This window comes from Lemur catta, chromosome 19 (assembly GCF_020740605.2).
Source record: "Lemur catta isolate mLemCat1 chromosome 19, mLemCat1.pri, whole genome shotgun sequence".
In the NCBI taxonomy this organism is placed as follows: domain Eukaryota; kingdom Metazoa; phylum Chordata; class Mammalia; order Primates; family Lemuridae; genus Lemur; species Lemur catta.
The window spans coordinates 26,855,429-26,875,075 of NC_059146.1; the positions used below are offsets into that span (position 1 = coordinate 26,855,429).

The 19,647-nt window shown below is 49.4% G+C and overlaps 1 protein-coding gene across 1 annotated transcript; it reads right to left on the reverse strand.

Moving 5' to 3' along the window:
* Positions 1 to 264: 264 nt before the first annotated feature.
* On the reverse strand, positions 265 to 5,646 carry IGSF23 (immunoglobulin superfamily member 23). Its single transcript, XM_045531854.1, is given in 5 exon segments — positions 265 to 431; positions 2,078 to 2,347; positions 3,301 to 3,411; positions 4,256 to 4,370; positions 5,488 to 5,646. Coding segments are annotated over 5 exon segments (810 nt in total). The 3' UTR covers positions 265 to 276.
* Positions 5,647 to 19,647: the final 14,001 nt, after the last annotated feature.

A 19,647-nucleotide genomic window follows, 5' to 3' on the forward strand; every position in this document is an offset into this window, starting at 1 on the left:
CTTTGGCCAACAGAATGTGGAGGAAGTGATGGTGTCAATTCTGAGCTTGGGCCTTAAGGGGCCTTGTGGCTTCTGCGCTCACTTGGAGATCCTGCCCGCGCCATGTGAACAAGCTTGGGTCACCCTGCTGGAGGATTAGAGGTGACATGGAGGAGAGGCCCTCGCTGATGGGGCCGTTTGATGGGTCTCCGTCTCCATGCAGAGCGAGCTCTGTGCCTCGTGGGGGTTGAGTGGGTGCCGCCTGTGGACAGGGTGAGGGGCAGGCGGGCGGTACCTCTAGTGCTTGGTGAGCAATGAGCCCACGGCCCCCATCAAGACCAGGCCTCCCAGGATTCCAGCCACGAGGAGGGCGATGGCAGGCCCTCCTGACAGGGAGAGAGTGGGATCTGGCTCGATGAGCTCCACGACGTCCGTGGGATCCACGACGGCTTCTGGGGACCAAAGAGGGGCAAGATTGGAGGCATCACCCTTCCTCCCTTCCTCTGCACCCCCACTCTGGCCATTCCGCCTCCTGAGTGTGTCTCTTCAATCCATCCGCTCCTCCCCACCCTCCAGCCCTCCTGCCCTAGTCTGGCCCACACGTCTCCAGTGGGAGAAACCAGAAGGGGCTATCCAAAGCTCACACTTGACCCTGTTTCTCTCCTGCTCAGAACCCTGCTGTAGCTCCCCGGCACCGTGGGGCAGAAGCTGGTCCATCACCTTGGACTTCAGCTGGGCCAGCACCGCCCAGCATGGGTTGGACACACAGTAGGTGCTCAGTAACCATGTCCTGATCAGCTGATGAATGAGTAAAGGGGGTCTTGGAAGTATCATCATTCTCAGTGAATATATCAGGGTCACCAGGTGCTATAAGATGTAAACTTTTTTTTCTCCCAGTGAACCAACCAACACCAAATCCTGGAGTTCCTCCTGGACCCTGGCTGGGGAGATGAGGCGGTTCTCTGGGTTCTCTGGGACTCGGTCTGGCCAAGCTTTCCATCACCCCACCCTTCCATGCCCATCCAGCTCTGGACCTGGCCTAGGTGTCCCTTGCTGTCCCAAATGCCCTCCCTCCCTTCCCGACTGGCCAGCTCCTCTGTATTCTTCCAGTTCACCCCAAGCCATTTGTCCTCCACGAATAAAACACTAAAAACAATATTCATGATAGTGGCTGCCCTTCGGTGCACCTGCTCTCTGACAGGTGTTCTGCTGGCCTCAGTCCCCCATCGTTTCTGTTCCTTATAACAACCCTGCAAAGGTATATAGGCTCATCCCATGATACACAGGAGGCAACTGAGGCTCAGAGAGGGGAAATCACTTGCCCTAAGTCACCCAGGCAGGAAGGCACAGGAACGGGAGCTACACCCAATTTCAACCAGCTCCCAGACCACCTCTCTGACCCCAACAACCTGCTGTTCTTGTTATGGCTGCGTGGGGCCCACACACGCTATTGCATATGCTAATAGTTCCAACATTAATGACAACAGTGATAACCCTAACTGTAACAATGGTACTAGCTCACACTCATTGAGCACACGCTAGTGTTTCATAGTGCTAGGCATTATTATTTTAAGCTGTTTGCCTGCTTATCTCATTGAATGCTCTTAACTGTGCTTTGCGGTGGGCACTATAATTTTCCCAATGTTGTAGATGAGGAAATTGAGGCACAGAGAAGTCAAGGCACTGGCCCAAAGTCACACAGCCAGGAAGTCATAGAGCCAGAATTGAAATTCCAAAGCCCGTGCTCTGAGCCACTCCTTGTGCTATGATCTGCGTTTTTGGCAGGCACGTGCCGAGACTCAGAGAGGCGAAGGGGCTTCCCATGTTCACACAGCCAGCAAATGCTTGGAGCTGGGACCCAGGTCACCTGGTCCAGATCCTTAGCTGGGCTTTGTACAGTTAACCTCTCTCAGCTGCAGCCTGTCCTCTGAAAGTAGGCTACTAATCCACAACCCGCCAGGTGGATGGAAGAATGGAATGACATTTTGGCTATAAAAGGTCTGAGAGGTGACTGCTCAAAGAAGTTGGCTCAGTAGAATCAGGAAGGCTGCCACAGGCCAGTGAGGGTGCAGGGCCCTTGGGTGGGTGGGGGACTCACATGGCAGCATGACAGTCACGGGGTGGGAGGACAGCTGCTCCTTGCTGCTCGTGGCCGTGCGCACGTAGGTGCCCAGCTGCTCCCGGGACAACTGCCAGATGAACAGCTTCTCCCCGGTCCCACAGATCTTCCCATTGAGGGTCCAGCTCAGCACGGGCTCCGGGTTCATTGTTGTCACCCACTCCAAGATCACCGAGTAGTTGAGGTCACTCTGGATGACGCCCTGAATAGTTTCTGGGAATGTCAGCAGCGGCACTGACTTGGAGCTGTCTGCAAAAACAGGGAGCAAGGCCACGTGGGTGGGGACCACTCAGAGAGGCTGGGCATTTCTTCTATCCACCACGCAGCCATTCATTCATCCATTCGTTTGTTCATTCATTCACCAAGGAATGTGTTTGGAGAGGCTGGTCTGTGCCCAGGGCTGCTCTAGACTGTGGGTGTAGCAGAACTGTCGGCGGCCCACTCCAACCCTTCCCCCTTACCACTTCCAACTGCCAGCGCCCGTGTCCTGTTGCCTGAGGGCTTTTACTGGTTGCCAGCATCCCTTTGGCAGGGAGGCAGCAGGCCAGAAGTGTTGGGCAATGAGCACCCACAGGTGCAGGTCTCCACGAGGCTTTCTCTGCCTCGTTTCCCCACCCCCCAGTTCTCTGCACCTCCCAGATAACCTGCCTTTGAATTCTCACCTCTGGATCTGCTTCTGGGTGAACGAAATCTAGGACGCTGGGTCTCAGCGGTGATTAAACAGATGCAGTCCCTGCCCTCGTGGAACTGACCATCGAGTGGGGAGACAGTCAACAAACAGACGAATGAATATGGCGGTAAGAGCTGGGAGGAAAACTGCAGAGGGCTGCGGGCTGGACTGGAGGTGGGGTAAGCCTGTTGCAGGTAAGGTGGGTCAAGGAGGGCCTCTTTCAGGAGGTGACGAATGAGCAGAGTCCTGAAGGAGGTGACGGAGCCATGTGGATGCCTGGGGAAAGAGTTTTCCAGGCAGAGGGAACAGCAAGTGCAAAGGCCCCGAGATGGGTGTGAGCCAAGGTGTGCACAGAGAGGAGGGAAAGGTGGAGAGAGGGGAGAGAAGAGGTCAGGGAGGCAATGAGGGCAGATCATGCAGGACCTCCTGGGCCAGGGTGAGGACTCTGACTTTGACTTTGAGTGAGGTGGGAGCCACTGAGCAGAGGAAGGATACGCGCTGGCTTCGGTGTGAACAGGATGTCTCCAGCCACCATGCGAGAAATTGACTTTAAGGGTGCAGGAGTGGACACTGGGGGCCCAGTGAGGAGGCGACCCAAGTGGCCCACAGTCCTCCACATTTTTCAGGACAAAGGCGCTGAGGTCTGGGGGTGACGAGGGCCAGGCCTCATGCTCAGAGAGGGGCACATCCAGGATTTGAACTCAGGCAGTCTGACATTATAGTGTGTCCTGGGAGCCTCCGCTCAGAGCTGATTTTTTATTTCAGTGCAATGTGATATGTAAAAAGAACTTTACCACAACCAAGGAGCTTCCCGAAGGCTTCCTGGAGGTGGAGGTGCCTGAGCTAAACGTTGAAGGAGGAGAAGGAGCCACCAGGTGTAGAAACAAGAACCCATGTAACAGCCACCTGCACTGGCCTCTTACCACGAGCCGAACACCATCGTAAACTCATGTGTTAACTCAGAGCTTATTTTACTCCAAGTGAGACCCATGTGTGTGGTGAAATCACTTAGTAGGTTGTGATCGGCATTGAAAACATGAAAAGAAATATTACGGAAAACATCAGACTGTGTTACTCCTAGTAATAACTATGTTACTAGTAATAGAAGTTATAACTCCATGTATACTATTACTAGGAGTAACTGTGTTACTAGGATAACAGTTACTACTCCAAGCACGATGTGCTCTGCATTCTTTATGAAAGCCACTGGTTTTACTCATTTAATCCTTACAACAATCCCATGAGGTAATTAGCATCATTATTATCCCTATTTTGATGGGAAAATGAAGGCTCAAAGAGATCAGGCCCCTTGAAACTAACAGGGCTAGCATGTACTTACTCCGTGGCAGGCACTGTTGTAGGCATTTGACACGATCAACTCATGTACTCCTCACAATAACCCTAGGAGACAGGTTCTGCTATGAGCCCGTCACACAGATGAGGAAACTGAGGCGCCAGGAAGGGAAGTCACTTTTGCAAGGACTCACGTGCGGCATCGGTGATGGTGCAGGATGCGATGCAGGGAGTTCTGGCTCCAGAGCCGGCTGCCACGCTCGCGAGCACAAGTTCCTGCCACATCTCTCTTTGGAAAGGGCACTCGGGCTGAGAATGGCATAGGCAAAGGTGTGGGGGGATCAGCCTTCAAATCACAGAAATACAGACCGATGGACCACAGCAGTCCTTAGGATCTCTGGGGGAAGTAAAAAGCCCTCAATGCAGACATGGGGTTCCAAGTGGCTGTGCCCCACCTTTTCACTGTACCATGGAGATGTTGCCGGGCTAGAGAGGCAGCGCGGAAGGAGAGAAGCTCCACGATCATAGAGAGTTTTGCAAAATCCCAGCTCAGTCCACTGTATGTCCACAGGCCACTGACGTCACCTCTCTGAGCCTCAGTTCCCCCACCTGTGCAGTGGGGCTGGTGCTCAGAGCACCTGCATTCTCAGGTTGCTGGGAAATGACCCAGTGTCTGGTATGTACAGAATGCTCAGTGAATTGGCACCTGGTGTTTACTCTGGTTGGCCCCTCTGCAGGAACACTTTCCCCACTGCTCTTCACCTGGCAAACTCCTACTCATCCTACAAGTCCCAGCTCAGATGTCCCTTCCTCCAGGAAGATCCACCTGGCCCCCTAGGCTGATCAGACATCTTTTATTCCCACACGTCCCTGGCTGTGACCCCAGCATCAACCAGAGTAGAGAAGGCTAAGGAAGTATTTGATGCACACATAACATAACTTTTTGGGAAAAGTCGTGTGGAATGGAAGGCCTACTGTCACTGGCTCTGCCCCAATCCCTCGGTCCTCATCTCCCTGCCACAAAGAATGACAGCGGGCTACAAAGCAAGAGTAGAAAAAGGACCAAGAACGTGTACGTAGAAAAAAGACTTTATTGTAAGCCGAGAGGAAGCAAAAGTGAGTACACTCCACATGGCGGGAGTGGGGAGTGGAACTTTGTCCGCAGGGACTCTGGCCCTGAGCTCTCTTTTGTCGTTTTCCCCTATGGAGGAAGGGCTGTGCTGTTCAGTTTCCGATGGAGTGTTTGTCTCCGCCCTCGCTTTCTCTGCGGTGCACTTGGCTCTCCTGCCTTTCTGCACCCAGCAGGCTCAAAAGTCCCATGAAAAGTTCCTTTGCCTTTCTTACTTACTCGGCTCACTTGCCTCCCCTCCTCCCGCTCATATCTGACTTACCTGTCTGCTCTAACACGACGTTCAGCCCTGCTCACCCGCAGCTCCACCTGCCGCACTGAAATGCCAATGGCCTTATCTGTCCCACAACCTGGACGCTGCTCTACTCCCAATGTCTCAAACTCGCCAACACCGCTCTTACCCCTCCAGCCCTTGCCCGTGCTGTTCCCGCTGCCTGGAACACCCTTCCATACCATGTTTATTGGCTAACTTTTATTTTGCTTCAGGTATCATTTTAAAGGGTACATCTGCAGAGAAACTTTCTTTGATCCTACCCTTGGAAGTATTCATTTAGTGTCTGTTTCCCGTGATAGATTGGGAATTCCGGGGTGGAAGAAACTAGCTCTTTATTGTGCACTGCCGAATTTCCCCCTCCTCCGGGAAGCTCCCCCAGACCTTCTTGGGGGGCAGGGAGGTACCTTCTGGGTTCCCCTGACCCAGCCCTGCTCACTCTGGGTTGTCACTATCTGGGGATGAGTCTGTCTCCCCCACTGGACCGTGAGCACAAGGAGGTGAGGGAAAGGCCAGGGCTGTCTTAGTCACTGTTGGGTCCCCAATACTGCCCAGCACTGGGCCAGGCACACGGTAGGTGCTGATGTTTTGTTGAATAAATGGATAACAAAGTGTCCCTGCCCTGCTCAAGCCTTCCCCCAAAGCCTCATCCCTCCTAGCCCATATCACTATTCCTAGGGAATGGACACCTTTTCTACACCTGCCACACACCCATGTGGAGCTGGGGGCCCACAGGGTGCAGGCTGACCAGTGGGTGGCTTGTCTGGCTGATCTAGCAGCCAAACACATTGGGTTCAAAGAAACACTTGGCTAAGCCATTGGGATTTGGAGGAGTGGTGAGACCCCAAGGGCATCCTTAAATATCACCCTGTGGCAGAAACTGCTGGATGGCTCCCAACATCTCTTCTTCCCTTCTTTCTTTAGTCACAAACCCCCACATTTTAGCTCAGCATATCGTTGCGTGGGATAAAGACTACATTTCCAGCTTCTCTTGCAACTAAGTATGGCCAAGTGACTAGCTTCCAGCCAACGGGATATGAGCAACCTCGATGTTGGCCTTTAAAAGGAAGTCATTTTTATTCCCTTTCTCCTTTCTCTGGTATGTTGGTTGGAATGCAGATGTGATGGGAGCCATCCAGACCCATGGGAGGGACAACACCCTAGTGATAAAGGAACAACTAGAAGCCTGGATCCCAGCACCATGAAGCCACGATACGGTCCCTCAACTGTTTATGCCAGACTACTATGTGAGAGAAAAATCAACCCTCATCTTGTTTCAGACTGTTATTTTGGGTCTTTGTTAGAACATCAGAATCTGAATCCTAACTAATATGATCTCTGTTAAGGATTGTATTGAATCCCCAAAGTTCATATGTCGAAGCCCTAAGCCCTAGGACCCCAGAATGTGACTGTATGTAGAAATAGGGTCTTTAAAGAGGTGACCGAGTTAAAGTGAAGCTGTCAGGGTGGGCCCCAATCCAATCTGACTGGTGTCCTCATAAGAAAGGAAGGTTGGGAAATGGAGAGACGCCAGGGGTGTGCACACGCAGCGGAAATGTGAGGCCAGAACGAGAAGGTGGCCATCTGCAGGTCAGGGACAGACGCTTCAGGAAAAACTCAACCTGCCAGCACTTTGATCTCGGATTCCAGCGTCCAGAACAGTGAGGAAATTAACTTCTGTCCTTTAAGCCCCCCAGTCTACGGTAGCCCAAGCAGTCTAAGATCGTCTATAAACTACCTTCTAAGGAGGATGGGTCTGGTTACCCTGAGGGCTTTGTTTTTCTGGTTCAGGTATGAAAGTTCAAGTCCAGAGCTTAATAGATCATTAAAGATAAGTGAGGTTCAAGGCTGCTACCAGAGACCGTCTCTGCCTTTCCCAAGCGACGGTGAACATGTATCTCGTGAATATCTGCGGGAAGGCACTGTCGACGACAAAAAATGGCCGCAACACCTTGTAACTCCTCCCCTTTAAGAGGCGGAGCCTAGTTCCCTCCTATAGAAGCTGGGCGGGCCATGTGACCTGCTTTGGCCAATAGAAGGCGGCGGAAGTGATGACGTGTCAATTCTGAGCCTGGGCCCCGAGGGACCTTGCCGCTTCTGCTCTTGCTCCTCTTCCCTTGCTGGGTGAGCCTGCCGGAGGATGGCGGGCTCCGTGGCCCAGTCAACCCCATCACCCCAGCCACCAGCCGGGCCACTGCCAGGCACATGAATGAGGCCATTCTGGAGCGGCCGGCGCCCAAGCACCCACCTGCTGACCACAAGAACCGTCCCGCGGGATTGTGAGTGAAACAAATGGTTGCTGTTTTAAGTTTTGGGGTATCCTGTTGGGGAGCGATTGATTACTGGCGGACGCTGTGTTCTGACGGGCCCTGCTGGGGTCCGGCGGGTCTGCTTTCCGAGCGCTCAGTCCCACCCACCGCGGGGCCCCACTCACTCCTGACGTGGATCCGCGCCGTCGCACTCCTGCGTCCCCTGCTGCTTTCCAGCACCACCGTGTAGCTGCCCGAGTCCTGAGCCGTCACGTTTCTGATGACCAGGCTGCCTTGGGTGCCCAGCACCTCCCGGCCAGTGTGAGCGGGTCCCGGGAGGCCCTCAGGGGAGAATATCGTGGCTGCGGGCCGGGCTTCATGCCCTCGGAGCCACGAAGTGGTGAGGACGCCGTCCAGGCTTCTGGGGACAGGCAGGTGGACGCTGGCTCCTTCGGTCAAGGGATCCAGTTGCGCGGAGAAGGGCAGCTCGGAGGAGGCAGAGCAGGTGCAGCAGGCCAGCAGGGTGCCTTGGAGGACGTGGGAAGGAGGAAGAGACAGCAGGGGGAGCAAATGAGACCAAAGGCAACATGCTGCCGGACAAGTCACCCTTCCCAAGCCGCTGAGTGTGTGCTTGGTGCATCAAAAGTTGATGATGACAACGATGATAATGATAAAAGCAGAGTAGAAGATAACACGGCACATTCATTGATTGATTGAACATCTACTGCAAGCTTGCCATGGTCTTTTTTTTTTGGAGACAGGGTCTCGCTCTGTCACCCAGGCTGGGGTGCGGTAGCACCATCATAGTTCAGGCCCAGGCTGGCCTCGAGCAATCCTCCCACCCTGGCCTCCCAAAGTGCTGGGATTATAGGTATGAGCCACTGCACCTGGCCCCACCAGTGTTCTAAGTGCTGGACATTGATTCCTCACATCTAACCTGCTAATCGCACATTCATATTATGCTAGATGTTGCAAACAGCCGCTTCCCACGCTTCTCTGTTGCCTGAAAGGCTGACTTCTCTGAGCTGCATTGTTGGGGGTCCCTTGCCTTTTGCTGCTGGTTGGCTTCTGCCAGTGGGCATGTTGGTAGAACACGGGAAGGCAGCAGGGGAGTGAGCTTAGTGATTAGACCTGAAGTTCCCTCCCCCACAGTCACCAGGGCTCGGCTGTGTCCTAGCTCCTGCTGGGCAGCTCTCTCCATATGCTACTCTCTTCTGGTTCCTGGGTCTGCTCTTCCTCTTATACCTTCTAGCCTGGGGGAAGTAACAACTCCCTGAAGTTGCTAGCCCCTGGGTGCTGCATAATTCCATGTTGTTCTACCTATGCCCCGCCTACACCTCTGCAAACAGTCCTTGTCTTAAACTCTCCTCACTACTGCCTTACAGACCATCTGTTCCTTGCCTCAACCATTACTGATATGACTGTTATACCCCATTTACAGATGAGGAAACTGAGGCTCAGAGAATTTAAGACATTTGTCCAGGATGTCATAGGTGGCAAACAGCAGAACTGTGATCCACACCCAGGCAGTCAAAATTCTCAGCCACTAAACTGTACTGTTGAGAGTTCCCCCCACCCCCTGCCTTAGTTTCTCCCATTTCCTCACATTAAAATTTCATATTGAGATAGGAAACCAGCAGGCCCTGTTTGATAAGACTCAAACTGAGGTGTCTGACAAAAGAGGATACAGTGGAGGAACTGGTTAAGACCAGGTGAAACCAAGATGGTAAATAAAGCAACCTCCACTTGCCCTTATTGCTCATTATACCCTGCTTATAATGTATTAGCATGCTAAAAGAAACTCCCACTAGCGCCATGACAGTTTACAATCACCATGACAACTCTTGAAAGTTACCCTATATAGTATAAAAGCAGGAGGGACCCCAATTCCTGGAACTCTCTGCCCCTTTCCCAGAAAACTCATGAATAAGACACCCCTTATTTGGCATATAATCAAGAGGCAGCCATAAATAAAGTCCACTAGCAATGTACGGGGGCTGCTCTGCCTGCTTGCCACGTTTGTTTAATAAAATTTTGCTTCCCTTTCCAACTTGAGGCTTGCACTTGGATTCTTTCCTGTATAAAACCAAGAACCCTCTTGGCCTTCAGGGTGAACCCCAGTTTTGGGGTCCACTTTCCTGTGTCAATATTGGTTGGAGCTTGGAGTTGAACCCTTGGAGTTAGGTCCCACATCCCATTCCCTTACCCATTCCACTCTTCTGCCTCTCTCTGTTAGGATGTGGTAGGAACACACACCCTAGCCATGAAAGACTGAAAATTTTGACCTAAAAGTGAAAAGAAATTCCTTCAAGGTTAAAAAAAAAAAGCACCACTCACAAAGTCAAGAGAATAATGACACACTAGGGAAAATTATTTGTAACTAATATCACAAAGAGTTCATTTCACTAATATACAAAGAGTTCCTGGAAATCAATAAGAAAAATATCAGCAACCTAACAGAAAAATACACAGAGGATGTAAGAAGTTCACAGAAAAGAAACTTCAAATGTCCACTGATAAAGGGAAAATGCTCAGCTCTACTCATAGTAAGAGAAATGTAAATGAAAACAAACTGAGGTAATACCTTTCACCTATCAGACTGACAGAGATCCAAAAGTTTGATGACTGGTGTTGGTGACACTGAGGGCAACAGGAACTCTCACACTTTGCTGGTACAACCCCTGTTGAGGGCAATCTGGCAAAGTCTTTCAAAATCGCAAATTCCGATATCCTTTCATCCTGTAATTAAATGTCAAGGACTGTGTCCTACAGATATATTTTCACAGTACAAAATGACTGAGGTATAGGGTTATTTACCACACTTTATTTACAATAGCAAAATATTAGAAATACCCAACTGTTCAGCAATAGTGAGCTGATTAAATAAATTATGGGCCAGTCACACAATGCAATAATACATCTGTACAAAAGAATGTGCAAAAATTTATGAACTCTGTGAACTGAGAGGGGAAAAGTCACCAAGGTAAATGGTTAAGAAACAAATGCAAGCTGCTGAATAGTCTAGATGGTATGTTACCATTGGTGTAAAAAGGGAGAAAAGACTATATATTTGCATTTGCATAAAGAAACTTTGGAAGCATAAACAAAACCAGTGGTTTTCTGTGTGGGTGTGGGTGTGTGGGTGTGGATGGGTGGTGGGGGAGTCACGTGGGAAACTGGGTAGGTGGAACAGAACAGAGACTTCAGTCAAGGCCAAGTTAGATGCCCAGAGACAAATACTGCTTTTTGGAAACTTTTACTATTTTGCTCAAGCCAAATCTCGGCGGGGTGCAGTGGCTCACGCCTGTAATCCTAGCACTGTGGGAGGCCGAGGTGGAGGATCACCTGAGCTCAGGAGTTCGAGACCAGCCTGAGCAAGAGCAATATCCTGTCTCTACTAAAAATAGAAAAATTAGCTAGGTGTCATGGGGTGCGCCTGTAATCCCAGCTGCTCAGGAGGCTGAGGCAGGAGGATCACTTGAGCCCAGGAGTTTGAGGTTGCTGTGAGCTAGGCTGGTGCCACGGACATGGGCACTCTACCCCGACAGAGCAAGACTCTGTCTCAAAAAAAAAAGAAAGGAAAAGAAAACTCTCCCTTCGACCTCCACCTCCGAGCTTTTTCGGGCCACCCTCCCCACGCACTTGCTATTATCAAGGTAGCATTTTGTGTTTACAGAGTTGAAATTATGTTATGTGTAACTGTTTTGTATGCTGCTTCGTTTTCTTCTGACCAATGTTTTGTAAACAACCTGCCCATCCCTCCACCCCCAATTGCAAACACTTTGTAAGCCACTTTCTAAAAGCTGGTTGCTATTTTATCCAGTGGCACAGCCAGTCCCCAAAGTACACCCCCGAAGACCCAGCAACACACAGCAGGCCTTGTCTCCACCTCACAGCTGTAGCAGCCAAGTAGAAACTTTCCCGCCTCATTATCTCTCCTTCTTCCCCTCTGCCCAGGGCCCGGAGGGGTCCCAAACAACAGGTCTGGAGGGAAGAAAGAGAGAAATAGGGAACAGCGCCACCTTGCCGGCCTGAGCTGGGGATTTAGCAAAGCTTGGAACTCGGTCGAATTTGGGGTTTTAAAATTACACAGAACAGGACTTTTAAGACCTAGAAAACGAGGCAATTCATTTACTATCTGAGAGGTGGATGTGTGTGGTCTCTGGAAAGTGCGGTCTGGGTAGCAAGACCATCTGGCTTCAAATTTTCGTTGTGCTACGTCTAAGCTGTGTGACCTGGGGAGGGCACATAGCCTCTCTGAGCCTTAGTATCCTGCTCCGTGAAAGGGGAATCATACAGCCCCTGCCTCATAAGGTTGTGTTAAGAGTTACATGTCACGACATGAAGACACTTAGAACAGGCTGGCATCTAAACGTACTCAGGCACAATGACTTCCTTTCACGACTGCTGTTATGATTTTATTATCGTTATTTTTATTTACTGTTAGGTTGTGGATAGCTAGAGTGAGACAGGGTGCTCTGGTAGAAAGGGACAGGGTTGGAGTCTCGAATTCAGATTCTGCCCCGTGCCAGCCCGGCGAGCTTGGGTGGGTGACCTCATCCCCTCTCTGCCCCTCACTTTCCTCCTTTGTAAACGGAGCCCATAGCACCGCCTCTGGGGGCGCGGGGGCGGTTCAGGAGCCTCAGGGATCCGGTGCTTGTGCTGCACGGGTTCCAGCGGACCAGAGTCCCAGCTCTCAGTGGGGGCAACTCTGACTTGGACGGAGCATCTCCCGGGGGCCGCACCCTCCTTGTCCTCAACCAGCGCTGAAGTCGCTGTCTCTCACGCACCTGTTAAAAGCAGCTTCTTCCAGGCAGGGCTGTGGCGGGAGCCGGCGTCCAGAGGACACCCCGTGCCGTGTTCTGTCCAGGGACGCGCTCAGAAGGTCTCCTCCTTGTCAAGCGTGAGGTTTTACAGAGGGTGCACACCTGGCCCCGCCCCCTAGACACGCCCCTTCCCATTGGCCCCGCCTCCTTCCGGCCACGCCCCCGCCCCGCCTCCGTCCCGGCTCCCGCGCTTGGCCCCGAAGTCACCTCCAGGCCCCGTGGTGTGCGTGGGAAGCAGGATGGGACGGGGGTCCTGGAGACCACAATCCCCTGCAGGGAGAACAATGAGATGACAGGAGAGGCAGAATTTCCCCAGCCCTGTCATCCACATCAAAGGCAAGCAATGACCAAAGGTCGTCTGGTAGGAAGGGCCGCGCCTCCTGCCGGCCTCCTGGCTTCCCTCCCAGACTCTGTGACTATCAGCTCAGTAAAATAGGGATGTTAATAACAGTGCATGCCCCAGAGTCAGAGGGGACATGGACATGAGTGTTCATAACAGTGCCTGGTACATAGTAGGTGCTCAATGAATAACAGTAGTTATTAAATTATTATTCTTGGTATCCAGGATGTCCTGGAGGCATGTTCAGAATGTCTTTATCAGGACCTTGCTCATATTGTACCCTGGATTTTAGAATCTGGAAAGATAAGCCAGAAAAGCTCCCTTTTCTCACCCTTCTTACTGCCCAGGCCCATTATTTCTTCCTCAAATTAATAATTATATTGCTCAAACTATTAGCTAGTGTTTATTCAACACCTACTATATGCCAGGCACAGCATCAGCCCTTTGAAAATTGTTGAACTGAATTCTCCCAGCAACCTCAAGGGGAGGGTATGACCCGGCTCATTTCCCAGGGGTGCACAGGGGCTGAGTAACTCACCTAACATCACAGTGACTTTCTGTCAGTTCTTGGAGGGAGCCACCTCAGGGCCTTCGCACTTGCTGTTCCCTCTTCTTCCAGCCCTACACAAACCATCTCAAGTCTGACTACATCTCTTTATTCTGGCCTCATGGTTGTGTCCTTCCAGTGACTAGAACAGTGCCTAGCACATCATAGGTGCTCAACACATTTAAAAAATTTTTTTCATAAAGGAATGAATGAGCAAGTGAGTGAAATGCGAGCGTTGGGATTTGAACTCCTATCTATCTGACTTGGAAGCTCATGCTTTTTTTTCTTCCAGAAAGGTCCAGGTTCCACGCAGAGCTCAAGGTTCACCCGTGAGTCTCTAGTAATAGTCATCACCAGGCGACGTGATTATTTCTTTATTAGCATTTGCCAAACTGCTTCTTTAATGATTTTTCTGATTGCCTCTGCTGGGGTGATTAGCCAGGCCAGGAGACCACTGATAGCAATAAGCAAATATTTGCAGCGTGATTAATAATTGTCACGTGAATGAGGACTCTGGGGTTTCTGCTCAGCCAGCGTTGGCTCTCTTTCATCCAAGTAACAGCACCTGGAACTTCCTTCTAGAAATCTGTCTCCAGAGAGGCCAGGGGCCCAGGACTGGCCAATCAGAGCACTTCATCCCCTGACCACAGTGACTGCTTGGGAGCTGGGTGCCCAAAGCAGCCAGGTGGGAGCAATTGTAGGACTTTTATTGGAGCTCTAAGGGAACAAAACATTTTCTTTCTTCTGGGTTTGCTGAGCTGAAGGGATCTAAGTGTGGAGCTGCCAGGGGACATCTCTGTACAATGAAAGGAGAGGCTGCCTAGGAATGAGGTAGGCACATAAGAGAGTGTGGCCAGCAGACAGAAAGGGAGATTTCTGATGACATCATTTCAACACCAAGATTCAGGATTTTGGGTCAGGCCAGTCTGTGTGTTCCCATTGTTTTCTGTGAGCCAGTGTGATTTGGGATTCTGGTGTTTGCCTCCAAAATAACTCTGATTGAAAGGAAAGAGGAAAAACAGTTTTGAGAGGATCTGACTCCCAGCCTAGTTGAGAAGGAGGCTGGAGAAGGGAGGTCTCCAGGGGCAGAGAGGGTGCAGCTGACCCCCTGGGGAAGAGGAGAATTGAGCAGGTCAGTGTTTCTGAGAACTGCAGAACTCCGTCCAAATCTCTGCACTGAGACATGGCCAGACTCTAGCAGGGCTTCTGGCAGCATAAGGTCATGTTTTTAGGATGACCCCAGCTCCCCATTAAAAAGCCTGCCCTGAGAACTCTCAACTCCGCTGGAGGAACTTACTGTTTGTTCCGTCAGCATCTGGCGATGTACCCCTAATTTCCCTTTCCTACTTAGAGCATTTAAATTGTGAATCCTTCCTCTGTCCCTTTGAGATATATATGCATCTCCTACAACTCAGGAATGTTTCTCAGTGACCCCAAGGATCGGGCCTGGTGTGCCAGTCTCTGTGGGAGTCTGGAATTCTAACTCTGACAATTGTCAGCTCGCAGACACAGCTGGCTGAATACCACTGACACCGACCAACCTTTTATGATTTTTACTTGTGCCCATGCTCTCTTCCCCTCTCTCATTCTCCCTTTTGGACAGACAGACATTTCTGCACAAATCAGAACAGAGCTCAGCTGTTACCCCACTGTCAGTAGTTACTGAATATAATCTTTTTCACAGCTTTAATGAATGTCCCACTTTGTTTATTGTGAACATTTCCCAAACCTCAGTGTTTCTCACACCACATTCATTATTCCTTCCATATGCACACAACACCCACACTTTTCTTTACTCAATATTTTTCTTTAGGCTGGGCGTGGTGGCTCACGCCTGTAATCCTAGCACTCTGGGAGGTCAAGGCAGGAGGATAGCTGGAGCTCAGGAGTTTGAGACCAGCCTGAGCAAGAGTAAGACTAAAAATAGAAAGAAATTAGCCAAACAACTAAAAATAGAAAAAATTAGCAGGGCATGGTGGCCTGTGCCTGTAGTCCTAGCTGCTTGGGAGGCTGACACAGGAGGATCACATGAGCCCAGGAGTTTGAAGTTGCTGTGAGCTAGGCTGATGCCATGGCACTCTAGCCCGGGCAACAGACAACAGAGCAAGATTCTGTCTCAAAAAAATATACATTTTTCTTTAAATATCCTCATTTATTTTTTTTTACAATCCTATTCCTCATTGATATTTAAAGAAAATACACTAGTTTCTTTAAATGTCCTCATTTGTTTAAATACCCTCAACTGAAATAAACTCAAGTCAGTTTTTAAACAATAGCATCCATGAAATTATAATATATACCAACATGCTAATTACATTTAAATGCAGATAAAAGTAAAAAGACGATGAAAATAAAACATGTCTGTCTATGTACCATGTGGAGTTTTTTGGTATATTACCAAAAGAACACGAGCCCCACTTGGAGGAAATAGTCATGACAATTGCTAACATTTATAGAGAACTTGACCCTAACCCCGGCCCTGCTCTTTGCATAGATTAGCTTTACATATATTCATTTTTGTAACTTCACACTTTTTATCTCCTTTATTCCTTCAACAACCCCACGAGGCAGGTGCTGCTCTTCTATTGCAAAGGAGAAAACTGAGGCACAGAGAGGTTAAGTATCTGTATACTTTTAGAAATCAACTTTATTGAGGTATAATTTACACTCATTAAAATATTACCAAGTTAAATGCATACTTTGACATATTTTGACCATGTAACCACCACTACAATCAAGATATAGAACATTTCAATTACCCAACAAGATTCCTTTGTGCCCCTTTGAAGTTAATTCCCTACCCCAGGCAACCACTGATTTGCTCTTTTTTTTTTTTTTTAAAGATTTTCTTTTCCCTTCTCTTCTCTTCTTTTTTTTTTTTTTTTTTTTGACAGAGTCTCACTCTGTTGCCCAGGCTAGAGTGAGTGCTGTGGCATCAGCCTCGCTCACAGCAACCTCAAACTCCTGGGCTTGAGCAATCCTACTGCCTCAGCCTCCCAAGTAGCTGGGACTACAGGCATGCGCCACCATGCCCGGCTAATTTTTTCTATATATTTTTAGTTGTCCAGCTAATTTCTTTCTATTTTTAGTAGAGACGGGGTCTTTTTCTTGCTCAGGCTGGTCTTGAACTCCTGAACTCAAATGATCCTCCTGCCTCGGCCTCCCAGAGTGCTAGGATTACAGGCGTGAGCCACCGCACCCGGCCCATTAATCAATATTTTTAAGGTGTCTTCAGTGGTTCCAACGTGCAAGCAGGGTTGAGAAGCCTTGCTCTGAGCTTGAGGCTTTAAACCTATAAGCCTATGGTCCTATAAACTTAAGATCCTCTAAACACGATCAGGATGACTTCAACAACTACTGAGTATGGGAAAGGCAAGGATGAGTGACAGGACCAAGCCTGTGCCTTCGGAAAGACATTTCCCCAGACATGTCCCTGCCTAGAGGGTTGGGAAACGAGAAGCCAGCGTAGGGCACTGCGGCCAAGCAGAAGGCTACAGCCATGCCTTGGCCATGGTGTTCCCTTTGCCTGGAGCAGCCTTCCCCCTTTCTCCAACTGTCCAAAGGATAGCCAAAGTTTTCTGCTCTCAGCCCCCAATCCCTCCTCTGATCGGAACCCTAACACGTGTGACAGGGAGAACAGTCCTGATAGTTCAGGATGTGCTACCTGGACCAGGGCACCCTCAGCCCCATCCTCCATTTGCTGCCAAATTCTTCCTGTTGCTTGGCTCTAACTGTGTCATCCAGGCTGTGACAATATTAAGCTATCTTGCTGTGAATGATAAATGGAAGCTATTGTTATTGTTCCCCTTTGGCACGCCCTTCTCTGGAAGCTGAGGGGGTGGAATACGCCCCCTCAATCTAGTTCTTACCGCCTTCTCAGGCCATGAGCTATGGACCAGTATCAGGGCTACGGGCCTCGCCCAGCTCGGTGGCAGCCGCTTACTGTGCTCTGTGTGATGGCGCCCCCTGGCGGTGGAGGTGTGTATTTGGATGAGAACAATGGTGGGATCGCAGCTTGTCTAGACGTGGGTGCAAGGCTGGGCCTCCATCTGGGAGGGGGTGGTGGTGCAGGACATCAGGACCCACCCCATCTCCAGCTCCTGGGGCTCACAGCTAACACTCCCTGTGGCTGCCATATGGGAAGAATGGATTATTGATTGATGTTGCCTTCAAGCTGGGCAGGACAGGGACTTTGCCCCCGCGAGGCCAGAATTCTTATCAAGAGTTTTGATAAGAAAGGGCAAGGCTGGGCTTGAAGGGGAGATTAACTGCTCCTTGGCCGTGCCTGCTCCCCAGAACACCATCTGCCCCAGGTGAGCGACAATCCACGACCCAGTGTGGATTGTTTTTGGTGGAATCAGTTCTCCAAACATCTGTCAGGAAACTTCACAGATTAGAGACCCTCAGGGGCTGAAGGTTTAGGATGCCCACTGTCCCTGCAAAAGGAATAAAGTTTTGGAAGAGATACCTCTGATATCCATGCCCTCTTCTTCCTTGGTAATTAATATAAACCTAGATTTTTAAATGGACACGTGGGAGCCCAGCAAAAATACTATATTTTCTTGGTGCCCTGGGGCTAAGTGTGGCCATGTCACTACCTTTTGGCCAACAGATAAAAGTAGAAGTGTTGTATGGGACTTCCAGGAACTGACCTTAAATAGAGTTTTTTAAAACCCCTTCTTCCTTTTCATTACTAACCAGAATGTGGCTATGATGGCTGGAGTGCTGGCAGCCAGTTTGGACCACAGTTATATACCAAAGATGACAGAATAGTAATATGAAAGAAACCTCGGTTCCCATGATTATGAAGCCCTGGATTCTACTTTCAGACTCCATTTCTGTAAAAGGGAATCAAACTTCCATCTTGTTTAGGACATTTGATTTGGGGTTTTCCTATTATTATATTTGCAGCTGAACCTAGTCTTGACGAAATGCTCTCTTTGGGAGGAGAAATGTAGGGTACATCCTGTTGAGGCAGGTGTATTACTTAACGTTCTTTTGGGTCCAAACGGCAAGAATCCAGCTTCAAGCAGTTTAAGGAAATAGAGAAATTTGTTACAAGGGAATTCCAAGGTAGGAATGGGGCTGAGCCTTGGGGACACCCAGAACCAGAGGCTCAAACCCCCTTAGGGACTTTTTTGTCTCTTCTGTGCTCTCTCTCTCCCCTCGCTTTCTCTTCTCTCTTTCCTCTCTCACTTTTTTTCTGCCTTGGATTCCTTCTTCTTTCTTTATACACTGGGTTTCTCAGCAGAGGCCAGAACAAGGCTGCCCATTGCCCCCAAGTTCTCTCATACTTTTGACCACCCAGAGGGGGTTGGATTCCCTTATTCCCCCTTGATTGCGCATCCTGAGTGCAGATGCCATCCCTCATTTTAGCAGGGGCGGAGGTGTGCTGCAGGGGTCCCGACAAGAAGGCTCTGGCCACAGGAAGGATCTGAGCCTTCCCACCTCATGACCTCCTGTAACTGGCTCCATGGACCCCTTATATGTATATTTTTATAATCCTCTCCCTTAACTAACTACTAGACCCTTTGAGTGGTTTCCCAAAAATGAGGGACTCAAACTCCTGGCTTCATGTCTTCCAGTTTCGTCTATGTTGAGCCATATATCAGAATTTCCTTCATCAACCTTAAATAACAAAATTCAGAAAATTTGATTAAGTGTAAAGTTTATTCCGGCTGGAAAACCACCATCCAGGAAACATAGACTCCAGAGAAACGGGGTCAGTGTTCCAAAATTAAAAATGAAGGTCGTGCTTTATATAGGCAGAAGACAAAGAAATTTAGAAGGATTATAATATTTTCTATACAAGGCTGGTTTATGAGTTACAACAATTTAATTTGTTACAGTCTGTTTTCTTTTCCTTACAGCTTGTTTCCATTTTCTTTCCAATTTAAAAGAGAGTATTTAACATTCCATCGTAGACAATGTGATAGTCATAAAGTTTTTGTGTAAGAAAGGAATTTAATCTACGATGAAGATCAACAGTGAAGAGGGAAGGAGTCTTCCCTGTTGCCATTTACAACATTTTACAAAACAATGTAGGTAAGGAAGAAGGCTAATCTATGCTCAGAGAAACAAAGATTACAGCTTCGCAGGTTACAGCTGCCCATGTGACTCAGGTCCCATAATCACATTTCCTTAAGGCTCAAAATATTTTAAAGTTCCAACAGCTTAGATTTTTTGAATTATTTATTTTCACACCATCCTTTTTTAAGGCTGAA